Below are 21,912 nucleotides of genomic sequence, written 5' to 3'. Positions count from 1 at the left end.
ATATCATATCAATATTACATGAACATTAGACGACAATGAGCCTGTATCATTATCGAATTCATTTTTAGAGTTATAGCGAGCTTTTGAATTGGAATAATTGACAATATTATGAAACGACGATAAACTGTATTATCGTCAACTCAGGGTCAAAATAAGCTGAATCCTATCATTACATCATATGAACATTAGACGACAATGAGCCTGTATCATTATCGATTTTTTTTTGAGTTATAGCCAGTTTTTGAATTGGAATAATTAACAATATTATGAAACGACGATAAAACTGTATTATCGTCAACTCAGGGTCAAAATAAACTGTATCTTATCAATATCACATGAACATCAGACGACAATGAGCCTGTATCAATATCGAAATTTTTTTTAGACTTATAGCCAGCTTTTGAATTGGAATAATCAACAATATTATGAAACGACGATAAAACTGTATTATCGTCAACATACAATCGGAATTACCTTCACCATATCAAATCATACGAATATCAGAATACAATGAGCCTGTATCATTATTGAAAATGAATCTTAGAGTTATGAGCCAGTAAATTGGATGGAATTTCAAACTATATTCTCAAACGAGGTAAGACTGTACTATAGTCAACTCGGAATCGAAATGAGCATCATACCAGAATCACACAAATATCAGACGACAATAAGCCTGTATCATTATCAGAAAAAAAATCTTAGAATCAGTTATAAGCTAGTGTTTGCAATAAAATATCGAACAATATTATGAAACGACGATAAAACTGTATTATCGTCAACATAAAATCGAAATTACCTTCACCATATCAAATCATACGAATATTAGACGACAATGAACGTGTATCATTATTGAAAATTAATTTTAGAGTTATGAGCCAGTTTATTGGATCGAATTTCAAACACCCAAGCGGTTCGGCGTGGGTGCTTTGTTCACTCACTCGAATTGACTGCCGTGTTGGTCGGTGGTTCAAGCCCTAGTCTGAACGATCGATCTTCACTTGCTATCGTCCAACCCGTGTTAGGAATCACACATTATAAGGTAAGACCTCGGTAATCCTTAGCTCGCACAAGTTTCGACTTCTGAGGGTTGTCGTTCGTAGGGGTGCGACAGCTGGTTAACGGAAAAACAGATTTTGAACAGATTTTTTTTAAACAGAAACGAGGTAAGACTGTACTATAGTCAACTCGGAATCGAAATGAGCTTCAGCATACCAGAATCACACAAATATCGGACGACAATGAGCCTGTATCATTATCAAAAAAAATCTTAGAGTAAGTTATAGGCCAGTGTTTGCAATGAAATATTGAACAATATCATAAAACGAAGATAAAACTGTATTATCGTCAACATGAAATCGATATTAACTCAAACATATCATATCTCACGGATATTAGGCAACAATGAACTTCTATCATTATTGAAAATGAATCTTAATGAGCCAGTTTTTCACATGGAATATTTAACGATCTTAAGAAACAACATTGTAACTGTATCATCAACTCGTAATCAAAATCAGCTTATCATATAAAGTGACACTGATATTAAACGACAATGAGCCTGTATCATCGTCGAAAAAAAAAATCAGGAGTTATAAGCCAGTTTTTGAAATGAAATATTTAACAATATTATGCAATGACGATTAAGTTGTATTATCGTCAACTCAGAATCAAAAACTGTTGTATCATAATAAACCGAACGGATATTGGATGACAAAACTAACTCATAACCGATAAAACTATCGGTTATGAGTTAGTTTTTGAAATGAAATAATCAACAACGATAAAACTGTATTATGGTCAACATATATTCGGCATTAACTCCATCATATTGAATCCTATGGATATTAGACAACGAAGAGCCTGTATCATCATAGAAAATGAATCTTAGAGTTAGTTATAAACCACTTTTTGAAATGGAATATGTAACAATTTTCTTAATCGAGGATAAAACTGTATTATCGTCAACTCAGAATTGAAATTAGCTTCATCATATCAAATTTCACAAATATTAAAGGACAGTTATCCTGTATTATTGTCTGAAAAAAATCAGTTATGAGTCAGTTTTTGAAATCGAATAATTACCAATTTTATGACTCGACGATAAAACTGTATTATCGTCAACTCAGAACCAAAATGAGCTTCATTATATCAAATCCTATGAATGTTGGATGACAATGAGCCTGTACCATCATCGGAAAAGAATCTCAGAGTTAGTTATATACCAGTTTTGGAAATTAAATATTTAACAATTTTCTTATAGACGATAAAACTGTATTATCATCAACTTTGAATCGAAATCACCTTCATCACATCATATCCTACAAATATTAGACGACAATGAGTCTGATGTATCATAATCAGAAAAGAAAGGTTATAAATGGAATATTTAATGATTTTATTCAACAACGCTTAGACTGTATTATCGTCAACTCGAAATCCAAAAAAGCTTCATCATACCAATCCCAACGAAAGTGATCCTGAATTATCATCGAAAAAAAAATTCAGTTTGATAAACCAGTTTTCGAAATGGAATATAAAACATTATTTTGAAACGACGATTAAACTGTATTATTTATCGTCAAACTGGAATCGAAAATAGCTTCATCATATACCAAACCTAACGAATATTAGACGACATTGAGCCTGTATCATCATCGAAAAAAATCTGATAAGAAACTTCAAACTATCCAAAAAACTTCTAACAGGGTATATTAGCGTCTACTTCTTCAGGAAACTTTCTGTGGCGGACTTTGTGGTGCCCAACCATAATGAAAAATAAGTGACGATACTTAACATCCACTAGAGATCTATTTACGTACAATGCTTGGTGTGAATACGGCTCTACTAAGAAGTAAATAAATTGAGTTAACTTCACTTGAGTGGTGGTATGTATGGATGATTCGAAAATAGGCTCGTTCAGTTAAATGAATTATTCTGATTTTAATGACTCCATTGTTGGGTTGATGACTGAACTGCTGTAATGAGTAACAAATGAAAGCAGACAGAATTCTTCCATGAAATCTTTCCCAAAGAAAGGAGACATGGTATAAAATTGTTTCTGATATTCTCCTGTAATATTCTCCATTTTTCATTTGTATCAAAACAAGTATTCACAAACTTCTGTGCTTGAAAGCAATAAACATCATATCAGAATCTCGTGGTTTTGTGGAAGAGACATCATTAGAAATGTTAATCAACTACTTTGTATATATATAAAAAAAACGGAAAGCAAATGTTTTCTACAATAGCAATTAATCCGCCCGTAGATTTTCAACCGTTTATTACAAAACCGGAATTTCACGTGACCTTTTATAAATGATACCGTTTCAACACCTCGCATAAAAATCGGATCTGCGGAATGTCTTCGCTGCCGGTACATCTTCACAAACCCCCTTTTTGCCTTCATGAAACGAAAACAACATTTATAAAGCGGACAACAATGTCTGCTACGAGTGATGCTGTCTCAATTAATTTTTTCGCCGCCGTGTACCGAGCCTTTTTAGTCATGTCGTTATTTTTTGTCATCAATTTTTCATCGTCAGTCGCTGAACGAAACTTTTGTTTTTATAGGATTCCTGCCGCTAATGACCTCGGCAAAAAATGAACTCCAACTTATTTAATTGACACACATTTTGATCATACTTTTAACGGTATCGAAGAATTGCTTAATTGGTTGCTTGTATGAGTATAAGAATGGTTTGGTGTAGATTTCATTGCAAATATGGTCTGATCAGTAACCGTGAATGAAAAATGGAACACTCATTGAAAATTAACAGAATTTGGGGTTATCTGTAACAATGCTCAACATCAAGGATTGCTGAGAATTTCAAATTCTGCCAAATAATGCCAAATCAGTTCAATGATTCCAAGTAGTAACGTAACAGGTGAAAATGAAATACAAGTGGAAAAGTTGCTAATTCATCTACAGAAAAGAACGAAAGACGGCTCAGTGAAAGAGATATGAAACATTCAATCACAACTCTTTGCAAAAAAACGATACTTCTTTAAAAATGAACCTGTTTTAGTGAAATCATATCATCAACCTGATAGCCCTATAATGCCGGTAGGCAAGTTCAATGAAGAATGCCAGTTAGCTGATATAGGGTTTGTTTCAAATCAATCACCAACACTAGGTCTCTCCATTGAAATGTTGACAATTATGACTGAATGCTTCAAGTCTGTATCATGGATGATGTCGGTGTATACTCTATGAGGCCAGTGAAATCAGATCATCAACCTGATAGCCCTATGATGCTGGTAGGCAAGCTCAATGACGAGCGCCATCTAGCTGTTATAGGGTTTGTTTCAAATCATTCACCAACCGTTGTCCTACAAGATATATTCAACACCAGGTTTTCGATTCTTATGCATATGAGCCATAGAAAAATTATTTTGTGTAAAAAGCAGGAGATAAAGTATTAATATCAATCATAGAGAAAAAACAGAATTGAGTAATTGAAAGTGTATGAGTGTAGCCGAAATGATTTCTCGGTTCAAATTCGAGAAACAGTTTAAAGATCATACCTTTTCACTGAATGAAATATTGCAATAGATCCGTCACAACTCGTTGCACATAAAACGATACTCTTTGAGAAGAGGCATGACTAAGTATCCGGTGTATCATATCATCAACCTGATTGTCCTATGGTGCCGATAGGCTAAGTTCAACGAAGAATGCCGGTGGCTTGCTATAGGGTTTGTTTCAAATCAATCACCAGCACTTTGTCTCACGTTTTATGTGCTAGGAGTCCGCAGAAACGTTGCATTTCGAAATTATAAAAATAAAACTATTTTGATGATCCATCAAAAAGATTCACTTGGAAACGAGATTACTGAAACAACCTATTTTGTATTTGGCGAACTCACATCTTACCCTAAGTTGTCGATAAGTAACCTCGGCAGGTAACTAGGTGACGGTATAGGGTATCTATCAGCTTATTCACCAAGTATTTTTAAGTAAACAACTGAAAGAAATGACGAAGCAGTTCATGTTGGAATTTGGAAGTCACAATATCTTGCAAACAAACAAGATTTCTTGTAGAAATTCGATTCGGTGTTAGGTGAATTCCCATCTTACTCCAAGTTGTCGGTAGATGACCTAAGAAGATCGCCAGTTGACGGTTTAGGGTATGTGTCAGCTCATTCACCACCGTTCTTTGAAACAAGAACGGCTTTAACACCTCATCTTGCCAATTTGCTGCAAGAGATCATGAGAAAGAAAGCAATTCGTTTCCTGTCTTCTTGAATAATGAACCTTGTCTGGATAAAAAATTATAAATAAAAGAGGAAAGACGTGAAAACAGATCAAAAAGTCATTTGAAATGGTACTAGAAAAGGAAAAGAAGTAAATCTACTGGAATCCTTGGTCATGACTCGATGCACATGAATCAAAATTCCCAGGGGGCCAGTGAAATCAGATCATCAACCTGATAGCCCTATGATGCTGGTAAGCAAGCTCAATGAAGAGCGCCATCTAGCTGTTATAGGGTTTGTTTCGAATCATTCACTAACCATGGTCTTAGAACATATATACAACACCAGGTTTTCTATTCTTTTACATATGAGTCATGAAAAATTCGTTTATGAAAAAAGCAGAAGGTGAAATTTAGATCATGTTTTTCACAAAATAAAATATTGCAATTGATTTGTCACAACTCATTGCACATAAAACGAGGCTAAGCTCAACGAAAAAAGCGCCAGTGGCTTGCTATAGGATTTGTTTTAAACCTATCACCAACACTTTGTCTCACGTTTTATGTGCTTGGGAGTCCGCAGAAATGTATTTTGAAATTATAGAAATAAATAATTATAGAAATGAAACTACCACTATTAACACATAGGAAGAAACTCTACCACGTCCATTTTTTCATTTCCATAATATATACAGAGTTCCGGAACTGTGAAATATGAAAATGATAATTTTTTCATTTAACTGCATGGCTGCTACATCCTTCTGCTGACAATCGCACGTTGAATGGTAAGACTTCGTTAATCTTCAGCTCGCATGAATTTCAACTTCTGACAGATCTGGTTAAGAATATTATTTGATTCAAGAAAAGCAGTTTGCTTTTCACTGAACAGAGGCATAGGTTTTTACTCCCGAACACAAGAAGTTGCTAGTCAGACATAAACAAGGTTAGTAGATATCGAGCCCACATCATTTACTTATAATCAACCCCTCCTAGGAGAGTGCAACGGGTTGGCGCCTATGGTAAACAGCACGGTTGTGCCACAGACCACATACAACCCCCTCAAGAGTCGTTCTATGTGAATCTGTGGTTGTAGCGCACAACTACTGTTGATTCAGTGCACCGGCGCAAGTGCCTATCCGACCGAATATCGTGCTGCACTCGATACCTTTCGCTGATCCCTAAATATGTCAGAGGTCGCTTGAGAGAGGCACGGGGTTTTACTCTGACAGATTGTACTTATATATCTCAGACCAATCTCAGTGATTGATTTGAAACAATTTTCTCCAAGCTTTGAATTCATGTCCAAGAGATGTACGATCGTAAAAAAGCGGGCAAAAGTACATGGATAAAATGATTATGTATTGTGGACAATGTGTGTATGCATACAAATATTTAGAGTTGGACCTAAAAAACAAATAGCTGGTAAAAACTCATCTTTTGAACTGATTGACTGGCAGCTGACTGGCAGCTGAATAAAAAACAAATAGCTGGTAAAAATTCATCTTTTGGACTGATTGACTGGCAGCTGACTAACAGCTGGCTAAGGTATATTTCTTGGATATATCGACTGTATACTGTGGGTTGTAAATCCATTCAAATTTTCAGTCTTGCTGGATTAAATACAAACAGCAGGAGATATAGGTACATCCCTTTATCCGGAATGAATATCTGACAAAAACTCGAATCTTGAAGACCCCCGAACACAAGAAGTTGCTAGTCAGACATAGAAAAGGTTAGTAGATATCGAGCCCACATCATTTACTTATAATCAACCCCTCCTAGGAGAGTGCAACGGGTTGGCGCCTATGGTAAACAGCACGGTTGTGCCACAGACTACATACAACCCCCACAGGAGTCGTTCAATGTGAATCTGTGGTTGTAGCGCACAACTACTGTTGATTCAGTGCACCGGCGCAAAGTGCCTATCTGACTAAATATCGTGCTGCACTCGATATCTTTCACTGAGCCCTAAATATGTCAGAGGTCGCTTGAGAATCTTGCTGTTGCGAGGAATACGACAAGCTGAATATCAAATCAATTCCCGACAAAGATATCCGAGTTAGATTCCACACTAGCAATTATTTTGAAAAATGACAAGCATCTAGTAAAGATACATCTCTTAGATAATAATTTAATGCTTGGTCAAAATGGTTCAACGTCAACACCGACATTGGTCTACGATATATGCGTGTATTCTGTCAGAGTCGTAACCTATTTTCTGTTAGGTGAAAAGCAAACTGCTGATATGGTTTCGTCGTTAATTTGCTGTGGCTCCCCTAAGAACGACAAACATAAACCCTTTAACGCGCGATTCTTAGCAGACGGGTTTTCATTGCAGATTTTCTCTGTAGCAATATGAGATATTGGTGAAGGCATACCATCCACCTGGTAGCCCTAAGGGGCCAGTGGAAAAGCTCAATGAGAGCGCTAGTTTGTTTTTATAGGGTTTGTTCCAAAATAGAATGAATCACCTCATGTCGCGACATCCAACAGTTGTAAATTATTAACAAACTGGCCCGATAACTGATCCCTGTGTATCAACCATGTTATCACCCACTAAATTCACCTCAATTCAAAATAAGTGCCCTTTTACATCGTATTGTTTAGACTAAAGAGATTTACCGCCACAGTATTTTATAGGCTCATAAAGAAGTGTGTTTTTCTTAGTGGAACATAACAAAACGGCAATGAAATCTTGAAAAACTATAACAACTTTACTGGGTCGTAGCCTAGAAAATTTATTTTATGACCTCGTAAGGAATATTTTCTACGTTGGGATTGGTAATATTTGAAGATTTTCTATGATTACCCAAAACCTCATTTTTCACCAGAAGTAAATTGAAAAATGAATCAAAATATTCATGTTTAGATTTTTCGAAGCTATCCAAGAAGTTATATGAGATATTTATGTATGGAGTTTAAAATATATATGTTTAAAATATGTTTTTCCGTTAACCAGCTGTCGCACCCCTACGAACGACAACCCTCAGAAGTCGAAACTTGTGCGAGCTAAGGATTAACGAGGTCTTACCTTTTAACGTGTGATTCCTAACACGGATTGGACGATAGCAAGTGAAGATCGATCGTTCAGACTAGGGCTTGAACCACCGACCAACACGGCAGTCAATTCGAGTGAGTGAACAAAGCACCCACGCCAAACCGCTTGGCTCCAAAACAAATCAATTCAGACACTTTTGAGAGAAAGCTGAATCAAAAACTGACTTATTTACATCTTATATCACAGTAGATAATTAAGGACAATCTTCCTTCGGAAGTCTTCATTTACTGCAAGAGTTTTGATTGAATCTTTAAAATTAACGCCTCATGGATCTAAAACAAACACTGCTTCCAAACATCAGGACTGCAACACTCTTGTCAGCGCACGTTTCACCTACCAAGTTGGGATCTTCAGGAGATGGAAAAGGTGCCTGATAAAATGTAATAAATGTATATTTCATGTTACTGTGATGTGAATAAACTCAAAAGTTGATCCTTCTGAGACAACCGTAACAAATAGAATTTTTATTATTAATAATTGAATGTAGAGACAAATTTGCAAAGAATTGAAAAGTAGCTGATGACTTGTGTGTCTGACGCTTTATGATTAAATACTTTTTTGTAATGAGTACTGATATATTTCACGAAACATGGCTGAATTAAACGAACGTGAAACAATTAAAAAGATTTTTTTGTTTTTTTTTCAATAATACAAATATTCAATGTCTCACTGAAACGTAATACAGTGTATTGCTTTAATGACTACCCCTTTTATTTTTTGAACGTGTCAACTTAAAAATTGAAATTTGGGATAATGGAATTAATGCATGAATACTTTATTTTGAAGTGAAATTGACAGATGAAACTTTCAAGATGGCGACTGGACGCCATCTTGAAAAAAATTAAATGGAAAGAGGGGGATCTTGTTACACATCATTTTGGAGCTACTGACGATTACTTCACAACCCTAGAATATGAAGTCAATATCCTCACTTACTACAAAATGGCGGAACATTAAAAAATTTCCTGAAGACAAACACATTAATATCGATATTTCTAGAAATATCCCTTTTTATCTGCCATATGGCAATTCCAACAACCTGATAAGGTTTGTCGAGTTATTTTTCCTTTATAAACACGACAAAAAATGTCAGTACGACAATGAACATTATTGTTCAGTTAGAATATTCTCATTTACTTTTCTCATTTACTTTTACTAGTAGAAAGGTAGCACGTCTACAGTTTATCAATATTGGGAAACCATATTATAGGACCCCTATTTATTGAACAGAATTTGACAAGGGAACTGTATTTAGAAATACTGGAAACTACTGTTGACCCTCTCCTAATGATTTTGATATGGATATTGTATTCCAACAAGATGGAGCACCACCACTTTACTCCAGACAAGTAAGAAACTATTTGGTTACTACTTTTCCCGGTCGTTAGATTGGCCGTCGAGGTCCTACAGAATGGCCAGCCCGCTCGCCAGATTTGACACCTTCGGACTTTTTTATGGGGCTATTTGAATCAGAAGGAATACGAAACTGAACCTGCTTCAATATTGGATATGCGGCAGAGAATAATAAATATTGGTAGAGATATTGACGTTACTGTGTTCGAAAATATTCGGCGTGGAATATCGGATAGGCTATTCATATGTCAAGAAGTCCCGCCTTTCCATTTAATTTGTTTTCCCAGATGGTGTCCAGTTGTCATCTTAAAAGTTTCATCTGTCAATTTAACTTAAAAATAAAGTATTCATGCATTAATTTCATTATCCCAAATTTCAATTTTTTGAGTTCACCCGTTCAAAAATTAAAAGGGAGGGGGGACATTAAAGAAATGCACTGTATACATAATAATTATGTCTTTCATTTAAAACTCTGTTTTTTCTGCTTCTATTTAGTGGCATAAAGTGACACTTAACTTCACAATAAAATGAAAGAAGAAGTATATGAATTCAATAAGAGTTAGTATATTTCATTATTTGGCATATTATCTTCAACTTACTCTTTTACCATGCCACGCCACTCATTTGTTGAGAAAAATCCTGATCCCTGATTTCTTCGCGACGTAGATCAAGTATCTTCTTTCGGTGTAATGTTCACCTGACCAAAATCCTGCAACATAATTTGATGATTCACATTAGACTGATCAATGTCACAAAAGATGAACATATTTTCAATTTTTCGACCAAATTTCTGAAATATTCTTATCAATTTTACTAATTAATAATCAATCACTTTTGTCCTGAGTACTAATTCATTTCATGAAAATATTGAAAATTCAATAGCGGGTAGGGTTTTTTCCTAATGTGAAATTAATTTGCGGTCTGTTATATCCTTATTCAATAAAGAAAACCTATAATTTCTCAATCATCGACATTTTCTTTCGAAAACTTATTTTTTTCTGTTCTCGTTGAAATATATTCACAATAAAACTCACAATGAATGAAAATAATTTCATTTTACTTTACAAAAAATTGCATCCGATATAATCAAGTATTCTGTCTGCCTGTTTTTCTGTCGATGAATTCAGCGTTGAAAACATTTTTTTCTGTAATACTACTCAATTGATTTCCAACATTCTTCTATCACTCTTGGAACCATTTCAAAATAAACTGTACTGCAGAAATACGTAAAATGATGTATATATGGAAAAATTTTCTTAAAAACCGATACTGCATTTTTGTTGTTTCAAATAATGAATTTTCAATAAGAATGAAAAAATACCATTTACAATTCTTTCATTGTCATATTATACCTAATATTTTCTTTTAGATCATTGCCAAAATCAATCCTACGCAGATATTCAACTGGATGGGTATTATATATTGACTTTTCAGAAAATAAAAATAAAAATGGTCTGAGAACTGATCCCTATAGACGAACCAAGATACTATCTCTTCGATTGAGTGTGGACACTCGTTGTGCATTCCACTTGGATTGGAGAGATTTATCACCAGTATCTTTTATGAACGTATAAAGAGTTGAATGTATTTTCTAGTGAAATGTAATAAAATCGCAATGAAACAAATGTGTACTGAATAAAATTAGTTTTAGTGCTGAAAAATTTATACATAAACATTTGTTATTTGATTTTATCAACTATGAATATCAAATTCCGTCATACGTCGTTATTAGTAATCCATGAGAGTATGTTCACGTTATACTTTAGTTAAAAAATGTATTTTAATATCTGCATTTTTCCATTTTTCCAAATAGTAAAAACTGAACTTGGCTATGACTTACATCACTAAGAAAGAATCATCAAATTTTGAAAGTTTTTTCAGGAAATATGAAATCTTAGCACTTTCATCGTTATATATTTATGAATTTTGTCTTTACATTTTCAAGAATAGAGGTAGTGTGAAAAAATCTGATAAAGTAAATACTCGTTCTCAAAATCACTCCCATTTACCAGTTTGCAAAAATAGAGTACATTTCTGCTCTCCCACTAATAATGGCTTACATGCATTCAATAAATTACCGAATGAATTGAAAAACTGTTCGTTATTGACTTTCAGAAAGCAACTCAAAAAATTTCTTGTTACAAGATGTTTTTATTTAATAGATGAATTATTTTTAAAAGAATATTCTGGTCAATATTTCTGATATATCTCACACATATAACATTTTTAATAGTTTAGAATTTTTAACGGCGAGTCTTTGTATTCCAAAGCTCTGAATGTGAACTTTTTGAATCTACATTGTATGTTTTTTTCTGGACTTGACTATTTCATATCATTATTTCGTCTCTTGGGACGTAGTATGCGCTGGTTAGGCCCTATCCCCCGAAGCCCCGATACATTCGGGAGGGCGCGCCAGCATTATCAACCAATGACCACTCCCCACACCGTGGGGTAAATGATCATTGGGTCCGAGAATCATGTGCCCTGAGCAAGCGCAGTGAGGCAAGAATGACAGCCTTCTGCATCTGTGCGGCTAAGATTTCTGCCTTAGTGCGGCAAGCCGGTATGATTTTACGATTCGAGAGTAGAGAGGACATCATTCCACCAAGGACTCCAATAATCAGAAAAACCATCTTGACAGAGTGATCTGCGGAGTTCGAAGAGAAAATCTCGATATTTTATCCGTTTTTCCTCCTCTTTTCTGACGAAATTCGTCTCGCCAGGAGCTGAAAACTCCACGACTAATATCGTTTTGCTCTGGTGGTCAAGAAGGACTACATCAGGCTTATTAGCTTGCATGAGCCTGAGAGTGGGGAACGAATAGTTCCAATAAATTCGGCACTTCTCGTTCCTCACAACGGATTCACTATTCCCTGGAGCGTAGGGCAACACCGGTGTCTCGTCAATACCGTAAGAGTGCCGTAGACGGTAATATAACACTCTTAGTTCCGCGTTATGTCGATAGATATAGGCCGAGACCGCATATACTGAACATGCTGATAGCAAATGCATTGGGGTCTCGGGCGCCTCGCGGCAGGCCCTGCACCTTGTGTCAGGAACCTCTATACCAATCACGCGACTGCGGTAGACTAAGGTGTTGAAGACACCATCCTGGCAAGCCATGATAAACCCCTCAGTTTCCGATTTCAGCCCACTCGACCTGAGAGAAGCGACCGTCAGCCGATTTGATAAACCAAGGTGTCCAATGTTATTGAAGGAGACCCCATGCATTGGCTTATCCTTGTGTCACCGCAGGTGATCTCTGCGGCTTTTATCTGAGCTTTTTGCTGAATGGGTTCCAACTCGGTGACAGAGTTCTGGTCATCTCGTTCAGAGTCGAAAACTATACCGAGTTCATCAGCTGCTCGGGCAGCTGCCCTGATGAGAAATGCTCCAATACCTGCTCTCTCATGGTCACGGACCATGCAGAGAAGGGGATTCAAACTCCTGACGACTTCACAGGCTGTATCCAGTACCATTCTGTCATGTAGACACTCCAAACTCAAAAGTTCATGGCTTCCCTGTTGTCGGGGGTAGTACAACCGTGGAACGGACGATTTGTGATGCAAACTCCAATAGAGATGCACCATTTTTCGGGTCTTTACGTCGAGTTGATACAGCTTCTCTCGAGTTCACTTCACTACTCCAAACGAGTAGAGTAAGATTGGAACGGCAAGCATATTTGTTGCAGCAACTTTGTTCTTCCCCGACAGATCCGATGACCAGAACTGTCGAATTTTATGCTGATTATTTCCGCGGAGAGAGTTTTTCAATGTTGTTACCTCTTGTGAGTGGCGATATTCCGAGGTAAGTATACGTCTCTCCGGCATCCAGATGGTGTAGGATGCTTCCATCTACGAGCTGCACATTCTCTCCGTAGTCCCCGCATCGTCCTCTTTTGAGATGGACTATTGCACATTTGTCTATCCCGAATTTCATACCAATAGCATGCGTGTACTCTTCCACCACCCTCAAGGACTGATGGAGATCCTTCTTTTCAGAGGCATAAAGTTTAAGATCATCCATATAAAACAAATGGGTGACCTTGTGCCTCTGGTTTCCGGGGGTGCCACAGTTATACCCCCGAGTATATCTGAGCGCAACGGATAATGGCGATAGTAATATGTAGAATAGAAGAAGACTGAGGGAATCACCCTGAAATACACCTCTTCTGAAAGTGACCCACCCTGTTTGGACCAGATGTTATGGTGAAGCGAGTTCGCCAAATTGGTATCAGTTGTTCAATGCATCTCACTATGTTGTCGGGTTCCGCAAGGCATCTGAGCAAATATATTGTAAATGCATCATCATTATTATTGTTATTGTTATTATTATTGTTATTATTATTTTACCGTTGTATACGCTGGTCAGGCCCTATCCCCTGAAGCCCCGATACATTCGGGAGGGCGCGCCAGTATTATCAACCAACGGCCACTCCCCACACCGTGGGGTAAGTGATCATTGGGTCCGAGAATCATGTCCTCTGAGCAAGCGCAGTGAGCCAAGAATGACAGCCTTCTGCATCTGTCCGGCTAAGATTTCTGCCTTAGTGCGGCAAGCCGATATTATTTTAAGATTCGAGAGTCGAGAGGGCATCATTCCACCAAGGATATTATTATTATTATTATTACATATTATGGTGAGAGCATGTTGTGTGATTTGCTTGAAAACTATAGATATTTTATCATACTGTATTCAACAGTTTGTGAGATTTTCACTGAACAGTTCAATGTTCAAATTTCGCAGGCTAACGTATATTCGAGTAGCAATTTTTTATTTTCTTTTATATTGGTACACATATGTTCACAGTTCCAGCTGTTTAGCATGTTTAGTTTGTTGGTAAGAGTCCTAAAAGTTATAAGTGTTTTGCGTGTTCGTTGATTTTCCGCTATCGAAAAAAATTAATCAAAGACTTATTTCAAAGTTTGTGTAAAAAATGGAATTGAATCTATTTTAAAAAAAATCTGTTTTTCCATTAACCAGCTGTCGCACCCCTACGAACGACAACCCTCACAAGTCGAAACTTGTACGAGCTAAGGATTAACGATGTCTTACCTTTTAACTTGACATTCCTATCACGGGTTGGACGATAGCAAGTGAAAATCGATTGTTCAGACTTGAACCACCGACCAACACGGCAGTCAATTCGAGTGAGTGAACAAAGCACCCACGTCGAACCGCCTGGCTACCGACCGACTAAAAACACACAAAAATTCCTTGAAATGTTGACAGTGGCATATTTTGATTGTAATCTGACCCAGAAAAATGTTTTACAAGTGGTACAAGCTTTTCAGAGAAGGTCGTAAACATGCGAATGACGACGCTCGCCCTGGACAGGCCCCAGAACATCAACAACCGATGAAAATGTTAAGAAAATGAAGGAAATTGTTATAGAGATTCATCAATTCATCATCAGAGGAGGGAGATTAGGTACTTTGAAAGTAATGAAACAAAAATTGATGAAAAAATGAATTTGTTCTGAATAAATGAAGTCGCCTTATTTCTTAATAGACCTCGTATATCTATATTATCATTATTATTATATTGAGCAAATATGCTCATGAAACAGGCGCCTTGAGGATTTTTCTATAATGCTTGTGCTTTGTCCTTCAAAAAACTCTCGTTACACTCCAAATTAAAAAAGTATCACATCGGACTCCTCCGCGGTTACTAATCCATTTTCGAACTAAGAAGAGTGTCACCCTAGCCTCCTTTATAGAAAGTATAAAACGCGATCACCCGAGTCAATTAACGTTTTTAAGTGTTTTTCTTCGTAGGAGACAGTAAATTCGCAATAAAATGCGCAGAGAACATGTCTGCGTCTCTCGTTGGGCGCCGGTTTCTGGTCCACTTCGTCCCGACACGAATTCCATGGCCGGGTTGTTGCCAAATTGGCTCAATAAATCTTGCGGGCGCGTGGCCGGACCTAGATAATCATCTCGGGGTCGACCGATGGTGGCAGAGGCGTATGACGAAAGAAACGGCTAAAAAAATTACGAAACCACGGTGAACTGACAATCATCCGAAAAAACTCTTGTTGGAGTTCAACTTGTGATGCACTATTCAGAACCTTTGGTGTAGTAATGAATATTACTTGAGTTTTTTCCCAACACCAAATCGTTATTTTTAACACCTCGACACGTGTTTCGATCACCAAGTGATCATCTTCAAGAGCAAGATTAAACTTTCTTTTGAAGATGATCACTGGGTGATCGAAACACGTGTCGAGGTGTTAAAAATAACGTTTTGGTGTTGGGAAGAAACTCCAGTAATATTCAGTGTTATTCAACATGTCCAACAGTTCACGAGGAAGAGAATCAATGAGGAAAACTCCTAACATTAAAGACAGTCACTTCTAAGATTTTCAGGATAGAATAACGAAATTGGTTTTTTTAGGTTAAACAAAGGTCACATTCCAAATGTAATGTATGGACTGCTATAATTTTAGATATTTTGATAAACAAATTCGAATATAAAATATACTTTATTGTCCGAATACATAAAAATATTTTTGACGAAGAATTAATTCTCTGATTGACTCGGCCTTTATAGTTCAAGTAAAAGATATAGTGCCCCCTACCTTTCAGCAGTTCCCCTTTAATAACATACACAACGCGGTTCTCATCGCTACATTCTGTTGGTCACCGTAACATGACCTCAAATTTAATTTTATGACTCTTCAGCCAACCATAAAACTTGGTTAGTGAAAATTATCAAATACGAACCGCCAATTCTTCAGTCCACGTGGACTAATTCGTTGCGGCATAATTCCTTTGTATTGGTTTTTTTGGCCTTTGACTCCGCCGACAACTTTAAGATTACTATATCGGTTACTTCGACTATACCTGATGAAGATGTTTTGCTATCACAGTAGCTTTATCGTAGTGAATCATTAATGTAATCGTTAACGTAATCATTAATGAGAACAACCTGCTCAGGTATATATCAATTATAATTACCTAGAGCATATATTATTTCACCCATCAACACCTATCAACTATTTTATACTTTTTATATACATCAATAATAATACATCGGTTTCCAAGAAGACAAGTTCAGTAATGGTGCAAATTCAAATCTGGTTGGCCATTAAGTAAAATGTTTGAATTTCAACTTCAATAATTTCCAATGTTTCAAATGATTAGGTCCCAAACTTTCATTTTCTATATGCAAAATTTCGAAATCTTCAAACATATGAATTTCTTCAAAGATAATTTGAATATGTTGAACTTGTTTTTCTTTTACATAGCTCATATGATGTTCTTGAAAGCGTTTCCTGAGTTTTCTGCCGGTTTGACCAATATATACTATAAGACACAATGAGGCTGCTGACCCCCTTGCAGAGAAGGGTGCTGTAAACAGCTTCATCGGACCAGAACCTGTCATTGGCATCGCTTTTTCCTTTGCCAAAGATTGAATACCTGGATGGCAAGAAGATTTATGGACTTGTAGCAGATTCTTCCAGGATTGGTTTACTCCAAGTCGTTTATTTACCTTTCGAAGCTTGATACCAAACAGTTGTTGGACCACAGTAGGGATGAACCACGATGTCTAACATGTCTTCTTACAGGTCACTGTCATTTGAATCATTATATGCAGAGACTCGAACTATTGGAAGACAGTGTCGCCTCTGTTTGGAAAATGATGAAACAGCAGAGCACATACTTTGTGCCTGCCCCGCTAGTGACCAAATCAGGTTTTCAGAGTTTGGCAGAGACGTACTCTCACCATCTAACTTGAAAGACCACTCACCATACAAACTAATCGGCTTTGTTAAGAAGCTGAATTTATTTGGTCGAGTGTGAATAGGTGTGAGCCACAATAAACTCTTGCGGGTTGCAGTGGAGGGTCGAATAGACCCACTCACTTTGGACCTTACCTAACCTAAATATAAGACAAGTTCCACAATCAGGAGAACACAAATTAATTTGTGGAACTTGTCCTCAGGTATAAATCGAATCGATTTCTGAGTATTCTGCCGGTTTGACCAATATATACCTTGGGACAAATTCCACAATCAAGAGTTTATAAATAAGTTTATAAATTAAGAACTTGTCCTGAAGTATATATTGGTCAAACCGGCAGAACATCCAGGAATAGCATCTAGAAACATCATTTGAGCTATATAAAAAAGAAACAAGTCCAAGCACTGAGCCTTGAGGAACTCCAAACTTAATGAAACTACTACCTGGGAGTGTATGTGTTTTCAAAATCTCGAATGACGAAATTTCTAGACTGCAGATCAAAGAATTTCATTTCAAAATATTATACAGTGCACGCATTTTGATCTGATAAACTGTGCACAGGGGACGTATCGATACTGAGATTATTTATATAAACATTTAAACATAATAAAAAGTCAGAGAATTCAATTTTGAAATACGATTCTTAGGAATTATGCTAGAATCGTCTGAATTATCAATCTACAAAAATCATAATTTCCTACCTGTCCGAATCTTGATGATATCACTTGTCCTGAACACCAAAGTGAGAATTGTGACTTTCATGGCAGTGGAATCTGCAACAATAAGAAATAATGTTCATAATTATAATTTAATAATCATAATTTATAATTGTAATTTAATAATTTTTGTCGTTTCGAGATGGGGACTTTTTACTACCGGACTATCAAAGGAAATTTTCCCTAAAAAGACTTAGTTTGGAAATACCTGTCATTGATATAAATTTTGAGTCATCATTGCCAGTGATCAATACATGTTAAATTTCAATTTCATCACCTACGTGAGGAAGATGGGCTTTTAATAATGACCTGCGGGATAATATACTCTCAACTTTATCTAAGTTAAGAGTAGCTTTGTTTTGTGAAATGTTCTCAGAGATCCAATAATTTATAGGTGGTTCAAGTGGTATACATACCCGAATTTGTCTACATAAACTTGTTTCTGAATTGAGAAAACTCAAATTAATTATATTTCTCTCTAAGGTAGACAAAAATTAAAATTATACTACAGGCCACTATGAATCCAATATTTATTATTTTTTCGTGTTTTGGTTGATTATTGGGTTTTGCCGTGGTCTTCTTTGGTTATGATCTCCAAACGTTTCGACTGCAACTCGGCAGTCATCTTCAGTGGCGTGGTCGAAGTACTTTTCTTGACGTGTCAATTGAAACTGAAGCTCTCATTTCTGCCCTGCCATCACAGCACTATAAATGACCAGCCGTGAAACCCTACATTCGTATATCATTCTTTCACTATCAATTCAAAATTACGCAGGACATTTTCGAAAAAGGATATGAAACAATGGACTATTTTTAATTGTATGCGTCACACCCAAGCATTACTCGAGTTTCATGGAGTTATTATTGACAGGAAACTGTAAACCATACCTACAATGACATTTATTGGAATTTTATGACATGATAAATAAATATAGTTATTACATTTAGTATTTACTTTGCCACGTATTCAATCCACAACAGAGAAGTGGGAGAAGTTGAATTTTTTCGCACAAAGAACACATAAACTGAGTATTATGTTTGTGTTTCAAGAACGATCTGTTCATTGTATTAATGCCCAACATTGTAATTTATATGAGAGTTGAAGCATATGTTGACAAGTTTTTGATAAAATTATTAATCAGACACTACTCCACTCATGATGCCCCTTTTTTGTCATTACCTAATTATAGGTATTCTTCAAACAATTCACCGAGGTGGCAGTGCCTACACAACGGATTGTTATAAAAAAACATATGTGGTGAAGTATTTGACTTTCAAATATTTAACAAGAAAATCAATTGGGGTGAGACGGAAGATTTAGATAAATACAATTCGAAGTAAAAATCCATTGCAACTATATCGCATAGCAGTAAATTGTGAATTGTCAGAGAGCAATTACTTTCCTGGCACAGTTTTAATGAGGTATGTTAAGATATATGAAAAAGTTGATGGGTTGAATAACCACTCTAGCACAAAAAAGACGATCTTGAAGGATTTGACAATTATAGGTCAATATCAATCAATTACTGTTAATTTTCTCTGAATTGTTGAATTTGTATTATAAGATAAACTTTCAAGTCATTTTAGGAGAACTAAAGTACCGCACTAAGCCCATCTCGGCTTTCGTGATAGAAAATCTAAATCTCTTTTTGATATCATGGAAAACATAATCCAATTTCGTTAGAAAAACTTTGAAAATCGTCAGAATTATAAAACGACAAGATGATTGATTCTGAATTGAATATCATTAAGCACGGAGTTCCGCAAGGTTCTGTCCTGGGATCATTGCAATAATGACCGACATTTTCATATGATGTTGAAATGTCAAGTTGCTAAGAAATGCTAAAACCTCACTGAATGAAGCAGAAACTTAGACCTCTACCAACAGTCTACAAATCAAGACAGGATAATCGCAAAATATCACAGTTTATCAAATGCGTTTTTTTCTATTGGTTGGGAAAGGTATCAAAAATGTTCGCCTATAAACAATTTAGTTTTATGCCAACGTTTCGGACTTTATTAAATCCATCATCAGGGCTCAAACATTAGTTATCCATGTCAAAAAGAACAAACGAAAATGAGGACTAACCAATGTTGTCCAACACATATATTTTGAAGGTTTTTTTTGACATGGATAACTAATGCTCGAACCCTGATGATGGATTTAATAAAGTCCGAAACGTTGGCATAAAACTAAACTGTTTTTCTACGAACATTTTTGATCTCTTTCAAAACCAATAGATAACCCCTCATTTGAAAATATTTTGTATCACCAAACCAGGCAAATCAGATCACGGTAGAAAATTATTGAAGTTGTCTTAATTCTACTACCACTTCAAATCTACTGGGCAAGATACTCTCCAGGTGATTCGGACACGCCGTAATTCTTGGAAATTTTCATTGTGTACCGTTCCATTCTTAGATCAGCTGTGGTACGGTTTTGTGGAGTAATTCTGTTGATTCCATAAAAAAATTTTACGCTACAAAGGCGGACAATAATTTCATCAACTGTTGTTAGGCATAATAACTGCCAAACAGTTTTCAATACCCTGGGGATTCCACCACTCTCTCATTTATATATACCAATAACATGGTTTCCTAACATTATTTTTCTTCTGTAAATGAGTCTACTCAAAGAAAAATATGTTCTAGTCATCAAGGAAGGTAATCAACTAGGTCATAAGGTGTACAGGAAGAAAACGCACACAGATCGATACCCACATAATGGATACAACCATCATCCAAAACAGAAACGAACCGTCTTCAACACCCTAGTGAACAGAGCTTTAATAATATGTGAAGAAAGGTACGTTGACGATGAAATAAAACACCTAACAACGGTGTTACAAGCGAACGACTATGACAGAAAAGAGATAATCCGCGACACGTGTCCAAGGGAGAAGAGAAACACCAGTGAAGATCAACCACAAGGCATTGTCTATCTGCTATACATAGATGGTGTCATCAGCCGAATCGGGAAAATTTTAAAGAAGGATAAAATTTACACCGTTCTCAAACCAACGAAGAACATATTGGAGTATCTGAGATCAGCAGAAGACAGCAGAGATCCACACAAATCAGCGGGAGTTTACAGGATTCCATGTAACTGTGGTACATTTTATATATCCTGAGGAACAACAAAACATCAGATATCCCTGATGAATTAAAAGACGTCAATCTAATTAACCAGCACTTCAATTCCATACCTCAACCTATCAGATCTGCTCACCAATTGTCTTTATTAGATCGATATGTCATTTCGGAAGAAACTGAAAATTTCTTTCACTTCACCTCAGTCAACTGTGTCTGTCAGGATACAGGTGACTGAGGTGACAGTCAAGAGCAACGCTTTGGGTTCTGACGGGATATCTCCCAAAATGATCAATCTCATTGACTTTTTTGATAAATCACTTCACCTTTCTCATAAACTTTATCATTATCAGTTGCCAATTTCCACAATGTTGGAAGGATGGATTGTTTATCCCTCTGGATAAGTGTAACTCACCTACTGTCCTTTCTGACCTAAGACCAATTACAATTCTACCGTATTTCTCTAAAGTAGTGGAATCGATTCTGAAAAATCAGATCAATGAGTACGTCAATGAAAATCATATTATAACATCTGTACAATCAGGATTCAGACCTCAGCATAGCACCACCACGCCTCTTCTGTCAATTACTGACGATATTTTTCAAGCTGCAGATGAACAAAATTTGACCTGTTTAATACTTCTAGATTACAGCAAGGCATTTGACACTCTAGATCGTGAGATATTCGCCTGGCGAGTACACATTTGCTGTGTCGCATATTGATAACGATCTCCAAGCCATCTATGACATTTCTACTG

General features: G+C 36.3%; 1 protein-coding gene and 1 long non-coding RNA gene across 2 annotated transcripts in view; one reads left to right on the top strand and one right to left on the bottom strand.

Moving 5' to 3' along the window:
• Positions 1 to 306: 306 nt before the first annotated feature.
• On the top strand, positions 307 to 11,276 carry LOC141486491 (uncharacterized). The gene is made up of 2 exons (XR_012467888.1): positions 307 to 595; positions 10,973 to 11,276. It is a non-coding gene; the product is annotated as an uncharacterized lncRNA (long non-coding RNA).
• LOC141486490 (uncharacterized) overlaps positions 2,379 to 21,912 on the bottom strand; it is a 48,676-nt gene continuing 29,142 nt past the window's right edge. Inside the window, exons 3-5 of the mRNA XM_074184580.1 lie at positions 18,050 to 18,121; positions 10,203 to 10,312; positions 2,379 to 8,620 (exon numbers count right to left, since the gene is read on the bottom strand). Of these exons, the coding sequence (XP_074040681.1) occupies positions 10,224 to 10,312; positions 18,050 to 18,121 (161 nt within the window). The 3' untranslated portion in view covers positions 2,379 to 8,620; positions 10,203 to 10,223. The remainder of the gene's footprint in view (positions 8,621 to 10,202; positions 10,313 to 18,049; positions 18,122 to 21,912) is intronic.

Source organism: Leptinotarsa decemlineata, unplaced genomic scaffold (assembly GCF_025532065.1).
Source record: "Leptinotarsa decemlineata unplaced genomic scaffold, Ldec_3_MD MMD2_tig00026354_RagTag_RagTag, whole genome shotgun sequence".
NCBI classification, from domain to species: domain Eukaryota; kingdom Metazoa; phylum Arthropoda; class Insecta; order Coleoptera; family Chrysomelidae; genus Leptinotarsa; species Leptinotarsa decemlineata.
This window is presented reverse-complemented; position numbering and strand designations above follow the sequence as displayed.